The sequence below is a fragment of the Tamandua tetradactyla genome, chromosome 8, assembly GCF_023851605.1.
Source record: "Tamandua tetradactyla isolate mTamTet1 chromosome 8, mTamTet1.pri, whole genome shotgun sequence".
In the NCBI taxonomy this organism is placed as follows: Eukaryota; Metazoa; Chordata; class Mammalia; order Pilosa; family Myrmecophagidae; genus Tamandua; species Tamandua tetradactyla.
In genome coordinates this window covers 27056482-27063969 of record NC_135334.1, presented here as the reverse complement: position 1 = coordinate 27063969, position 7488 = coordinate 27056482, and the positions used below count along the sequence as shown (strand labels likewise).

At 37.9% G+C, this 7488-nt stretch overlaps 1 protein-coding gene across 1 annotated transcript in view; it reads left to right on the top strand.

Moving 5' to 3' along the window:
* The first annotated feature begins 464 nt into the window (after positions 1–464).
* Positions 465–7488, top strand: part of HTR3B (5-hydroxytryptamine receptor 3B) — a 31204-nt gene continuing 24180 nt past the window's right edge. The window contains exons 1-2 of the mRNA XM_077114694.1: positions 465–483; positions 3069–3161. Of these exons, the coding sequence (XP_076970809.1) occupies positions 465–483; positions 3069–3161 (112 nt within the window). The remainder of the gene's footprint in view (positions 484–3068; positions 3162–7488) is intronic.

The window sequence follows — 7488 nt, the reverse complement described above, 5'->3', positions numbered from 1 at the left end:
CTGATATAGCAGTAATTAAAAACTATTTAGTAGTCTTAAAGGACACATAACTCAGTTGCTGTTTGCATAATAAACACTTTCTTATTATGTTTGCATAATAAACCCTCTTCTCCTGCTTCTTCCAAAAGACATTGGTCGACCAAAGAGGTGTCAAATCTTACTTGGAAATAATGGAGAAGCGGAGTGCAAAGGTTCATGGGAATGGGGAGGGGGAGCTTCTGAAAAAAATATGTTTCTAGGCCTCTCAATGATAACCCTGGCCTGAACTGATATCAGAGAATGGCAGATTCCACTTCAGGTTGTTTGTTTCTTTTGTCCCAGTGATATTACTTAAGGAGCCTGAATGCCCAACCCCATTCAATACTTGATTTAAATATACTGATCTGCTTGAAAGGCTGAAAGGGGCTCATTCTCATCTTTGTCCTTCCTAAAGAGACGTCTAAGGGGAGTGAAATTTTTGACTAATGAATGATGAGAAAGATTGTGAGTACTCTTTCTCGGTCCAGATGAGAAGTGTTATGTTTCAGAAGAGTGAGAACAGTTTCCATGAAAAATTAAAGATGAGGGAGCAATACCAAATCTGAAAGTACCGAGTAAACAAACAAGATAGTGAGGTTAGAAAAAGGAAGATCTGAGCCATCGGATAGGACAGAGAGGGATGATCAAGAAACCATCAAGAAGTATCTTTATAAATTACTTTGAAGACAAGTCACTCCCACAAATCCATTCCCATCTACTGGCAGAATTCATCAGCCTATAAAGAGCTGCAATGGGCGGATCACCAGACTGTTGTTAAATTAGATAATGAAGGTCATAATGTTATCTGTATTACACATCATTAGCAATGGCCTTCCAGTAATAGACAGGCGTATGAAAAAGCCCGAAGATAAGGGAGGGCAAGCATGTCCCAGAAGGTCTCATCTAGAGTCTTGGCTCACTAAAATGCGTGGCAAGAATACCATATCAATCCCCTCTCAGTTAAATCTCTGCATAAAGGGAAGCTTCTGTGTTTCCTTCCTCTTGGTGCTACCTACAGGGATATCCTGCCTGCAGCTTGCATTTCTCTTATTGTAGTTCACAGTAGCTGACAATTCAGAGAATTTATGGGAAATGCTGGGACTTCAAGGGCCAGCTCAAGCGTTTGTGAGGTCTTCTCTTGAAGCCTCATTTATCTACTCACCCTCTATAAAGGGTATTTCTCAAATGAACTTTCTATAACTTTGGGTCAAATTTCCTCCATTAAGTTACATTAATTTTTTTTTTAATTCTGTAATTCTTTCAAGCTTACAGCAAAATTGGAGGAATAGTAAAAAGAACTCTTTCCCCCAATCATTCACAAGTAAATTGCTGACACAATGCCCCTTCACCCTTGAACGCTTGGAGTGCTGTTCTTACAAACAAGGACAGTCTTTTACATAATCTCAATATAATCAAGTTAGCTTCTATGTCTTTTTGTTTTTTTAATCATATCTCCATCATTATTTTAGCAATCTTTTTTCTGGAACAAAATGGTCTACCACTTCTTTTTTTTTTAAAACAAAATTTACATTTATTTAGTTTGAAATAAACTGTACAAAGTTGATTTTCCTCACCAAAAGTAACAGCAATATTTTCTATATCATTCCTAGATAAACCGCAAAACACTTATTTTTGTAGGTTTCCCAGGTTTTGCTTATAAATCAAGGTGAGGCAGTAGATAAAGTCATGGAAATAGAAGAAAACAGACAAATCAGCTGAGTATTCATGGCTCTAGGTGCTTCTTAAGCTTGCCCTGCTTCAGCCCTGGAGCCAGTCATTTCTCCATTTCTTCCTGTTAGGTGAATCCAGTATTTAGAAAACAAGATCTGGGCATTAAATATACTCATTGCTATTGGAGTATCACATAATATGTACGTAAAAACATTTATATTTGTATTTGTTTCTATATATAGCTACATATATTGAAAACCATGAATTCACATGGGATCTTCCAAAACCAACTCAACACCACATGCTACATTTCCAGTTTTCTCCCTTTGCATGCTCCTAACTCCCTTCACTAACAGTAGGCAATGAATTAGGCTATATTTTATCAGTATAAAAATTAGGAGGAGAGCTTCATGGGTTCTGAGCAGAGAGACTGAATAAGAACAGGAATTGGAAATAAACATTTCCTCCCTCAATTTATTCTGTAAAAACTTACCTCAAACCTGTGCCTCTACAATTCCATTAATAATAAAAAGCAGGCAGATGTTGGAAAAGGTATGAATGTTAGTTTTTGTTTCTAGCGCATGTAGGGGTCTACCAACGGAACACAGAATTATTGTACAGAATGATACCTCTTTTTCCTTAATAATGAAGAGTGAATGGATACTCAATCAAAAAATGAACAACTTTTTAAATATATAAACTTTTATATAAGTTTAATAGCTGTCATCTTCAATAAGTCTAGGAGCATTCCCTCTTAGCTAGTTACTTTCTAAATTGTGGGCAGTGAAAATTTAAGAACAATTTATCAAAAATTAATGTTTCTTTTAATCAAAGGGGCTTAGGAAAAATGGAAAGCACTTCTCCCATTGTGTTGTTAACAGTTGTTCTTCCTTAGACAATACCAGGTTTCCATTAGCTCTGGGTAATTCAAGAGTCCAATAACCACTGTCAAATGCTGAAGATGCTACTGCATAAGTCTGATTTAGAACAGCTATTTGAATCTCAATTATTAATGAAATTAGTGTCCTGAATGTCAGCAAGAGCATTGCCTTAGGTAAAGGCTGTAAAAGAAATCATATTAGTGTGGAATTTCCTCTCCTCAGGGGCTCCTCTTAGATTACATTATTCACTTAGCTATCTCCTGTCAGGGAAATTGAAATGTCAGCCATCATCTGATCCTGGGGCAGAACCAAATGGAGAAGTTAAGGGTATTCCAATGGCATTAATTCCAAAACATTTCCGAGGTGCTGTTACTGCCTTTGGTCCCATATTGCATTTATAAAACAGCACTGGCAAGGAGAGCACAAACTGGATGGGTGCACACGCAGGGTGACAGAGGAATGCTTTTCAGAAAAATTGGGTGGCATTCCATCTAATAGGCAGCTTTGCTTTCTTCCGCTTTGGGACGTTCTTGGGAACACTGGCAAGTGTGATGGCTCCTCTGTGGTCCCTCATCCTGGTGACTGCCTCAGGTAAGTCCTCTGAATGATTTTCCTTGGTGTTGAGTATTAACCTTCGAAGCTAGGGACAGTATTTTTATACACTGTGCCTTCACGAGTATTCGTTTTTATTCATCTGCTGTAAAATGCCAGTTCTGTGAAACTACATGGAGACAAATGACTTGTTGATGATTTTGTTCCTGCAATTCCAGATACTCATACATCCAGGGTCCCACCACGGGACTTTCTATATATAGCCAAAATAACCTCTGAAATGTTCAAAGTTTTCAAGGAATATCTGTTTCTTTAGAAGTCAAGATCTCTTTGAAGCCATTCCCGTCGAGAGTTTGGGGAATTCTTTTTTAGATTTGCTTTTTACATTACATTATATATTTTTTATTATTCTAAACAGTCATGGCTTCATTATAAGCTTCTAGAAGCCCAGAGGATGAGTCTCCTGAATACATAATAGCCACAGGATATAATTTTAGTGTTAGAGGCTTTACAGCAATCCCTACAATGTCAATACAGGGGATGAGTGTATTTCTAAAGACCAATCCTATAAGCTTGCAAGTTTGGAGTTTAAAATTCCCCTTGGAAATACTTCAGAAATTTATATTTTCTTCTAAATTTCTGGAACTATACTGCCAGTGTAAGAGTTCGAGAATTCGAGAGCTTTGCCACGCAAAGGAAGACTCCAAGAGACGTTCTCTCATGCAACACGCAAGGGGTTTATTTACCACACATGCGTGGGGCTCACTGAACACGCAGGAACAGAGAGCCCCAAACCTGGGTTTTGGGAAGCCTTTTGAGGGCCAGGATAAGGGTGTGGGGTTTGAGGGTTGAACATTAGTTACAGGTTCTGCTTTATGCAGGAAGTAGATAACGAACATTTTGCAAGAAGCAGATAACAAACATTTTTCGCGCATGAGTCATGGGAGCTGCTTCTTGCAAGAAGCAGCTGTCTCGTGCAAAATTCCCTTACTCAACCTTCTCAGTTGCATTCTTAGATAAACTTTCTCTGGCAGTTACAACCTTGCATAACCAAGGCAGCAGAAAACCTTGCATAACAAAGGCAGCAGATAACCGCCCCTGGGAAGTCCCGGGTTGTTTTAGCCTGATGGGGCCCATAACTCTTTTCTTTATAAAATCCTTCTTTACATAAGAAAAGTTAGCTACTGTTAAGTTTTATAAAATCCTTCTTTACACCAGTATTAACTGTACTGAAGCAAATCATTTTAGTTAGGATACAATTGAATCTTTGTTGGTAAATGTGTACAAATCAAGAATTTATGTTTATGCTGGTGCTCCCCACATCCTACTTCCTTGAGGGCTCTTCTAGAGCTCATATCTGAGTTTTCAAATTTTAAAATGCAGCTGGAAGTGAAATGAGTCAATTAAGGAGATGAGTAAGGAATTTGGCAGCCAAGAAGCTTTGGAAATGGTGTTTTATTGAGTAGAGAAAAAAAATAGCCACTTATCATTAAAGCATAAAAATCTTGGATGCTGACCTTAAAGAGTAATATTATATCTTAATCATGAAAATGAAAATGGGAAATTTCATTAAATTCCAAATGGGTTTCTTAGCAGAAAATAATTGTGAACATTAAACTAAGTAAGATAAAATAGGAAAATGAAAGTAAGAAAACAGCAGAAATCCTTCTTAATGAGATCTCTTTCTAATGTTTTGTATTATGGTTGATTTTCTCCTAAAGGTGAAGAAAAACTGTTTTAATAGCATCTAGTAATCAGCATTTAGCTGTAAATCCTACTGCCAAAAAAAAATCTGTCCTTTGGAATTTTATCAGATTAGCATCAAGTCAATTTGTAAATATAAGAGCACTGCATCTACCACCAATACATGGCTGCTGCCACAGTACGCTGGGGTAGAAGGTAGCTTGGATTAGGAGAACAATTTAGTCCCCACACCACCATTCACCAATCATGTGACCTTGGGCAACTAATCTCTTATTCAGTTTTCAAAAAAGTGTAGTGTTTATTTTGGATATTCATGAAGATGAAATAAGATAGTATCTTAGTCAGCCAGAGCTGCTATCACAAATATCATACAATGGGTTGGCTCAAACAATGGGGATTTATTGGCTCACAGTTTTGAGGCAAGAAAAAAATCAAGGAATCAGCAAGGCTTACTCTCTCCCCCAAGACTGTAGCATTCTGGGGCTGGCTGTCAGTAATCCTTGGAAGCTTGTATGTCTGCCTCCCATCACGTGGTGATGTCCTCTCCTTTCCTTTCACTTCTTTGACTTCCAGGTTCTCTTTATAATGCTCCAGTTCAGTTTGCCACACCTTAATTAAAAATAACATCTTCAGAAGGCCGCATTTACGGTGTGTTCACACTCATGGGGAGGTAAATTAAGATCAATAATATGTGTTTGTAGGGGTACATAATTCAAACTACCACAGACGGCATTGTGAAGTTGTAAGGGGAAATTCAAATGTAAGCTATTTTTAACTTGAAATGATACATTGTATTATTTTTGGTAAGCTGTGATCATGAATACCACACACTGGTTTTGGCTTAAACAATAGGAATTTATTGGCTCACAGTTTCAGAGGCTGGAAGCCTTGCTTCTTCCTGGGCTGTTGGTATTTTGGCTGACCAGCAATCCCCGGATCTTTGACTTTCCTGTTACATGTCCTCTGCTATCTCTTGACTTCTGGCTTCTGGCTCCACCCCATGAATTTCTTTATTTCTGAATTTCTTCTGCTTATAAAGGACTCCAAGAATATGTATGAAGGTCAACTGCATTTAGTTGGGCCACAGCTTAGCTAAAATAACATCTTCAAGAGATCACATTTACAATGAGCTCTCATTCACAGGAATGAGTATCAAGACCAAGAACATGTATAAATTAGGAAACATGCAATTCACACCACACACACACACACACACACACAAACACACACACACAAATCAGTTGTGTTTAAATTCGAGCCCCATCACTCGCAAGTTGTTTGAGTGTAGGCAATAAGTACTCACTTCACTAAGCAGCTAGTCTCCCATCTGTAATAATAGTGCACCACTCTTGGAGTTGTACAGTGCCCGTCTCCTAAGGCTGTTGGGAAAATTAAATGAGATAATTCATGTAAAGGGCTTAGTCTAGTACTTGGCATACGGTAACTATTCAGTTAGTCTTAAGTATTTTTACCATGCACCTCTGTTTTCTCAAAAATCTCTTAGATCTATGTATGATCCTGAAGCTAGCACACTCACTAAAAAAAAAAGTATAGTTTTTTTCATCAAAGTGCTCCAAATTCATTGATAGGTTTGTGAGAGAGTAACTCATTAAAACGAGGAAAACAAAGGGGGCAATTCTATTGCATTTTCATCTTAAAAAAAAAGTCTTTCCACCTAAAAGTGCTGCATAGCTCCATCCTTAATATTTTCTATTTTCCAGAAATCTTGCAAGTGTTTTCTTTGAAGCTGATTATTAGCATTCAAGGAGGCAGTGTTAGCAAGAAATCTTTTCTGGGCCTGTTGATAGCTTCCATCAGTGTCTGTTGAAACATTGCTGAACTGTGAGTCATTTAGTGCTTGTGTAGATGTCACATTAGCTTTCAAGGGGCATAATTTACTGTTAATTAATGGTCACTTAAATCCTTAATATCTCTGTTGTAATTGGTCTTTCTCCTCAGGCAGATTTGCATTCACAGTAGAAATGTAATTTATTATTTCTTCCCATTTTAAACAAATAACTCTCTCTGCTTTTGGTTTATTTAGGCATGCTTCCATTTGTTTATTATTTTTCTCCCATCATTCCTTGTTTTCTCTTTTGTTCCTAGGTGTAGCTCCCAGAACTATCTCTTTTTACCCAAAGACTTCAACACATTCTAGAAAATATGTATTTATCCATAAGGAACCTATGGATTGTTTCCTAGAAAAGATAGCAGAGAGGAATTTGAGTCATTATGGACAGAGCATATAGAGAATGCACATTCACTTCTCAGAATTATGTTTTAACTCTATCTCAGGTAGTTCCCCGCATTGAAACATGCACATTTCAGAGTTTCCCCAACTGAGACTTGAATTGGGGGCTTCCAAGCGAGGTAAAAGGGAAGTTGCCCAAAGCAAAGTTAGCAGGAGAAGCACAGGACCCGCTTTGCTCTGTGCTCCTGACTTCCCTCTCCTGGGGTACATCAGCAAGAAATGATCTCAGGTAAAGAAATTCACAGCACACTTTTTGACAGTCATAGTCCAAAAAGGCTCTAAAAATGATGCCTGATGTAAACCACCCACCCTAGGCCTGCACACCCGAATGGCTGATACCACTTTAGGCGTCTTCTTGGATGAATAGTTAGGGAGTTAAAATGCTCATTAAATTCCGAGTCTTGGTGATAA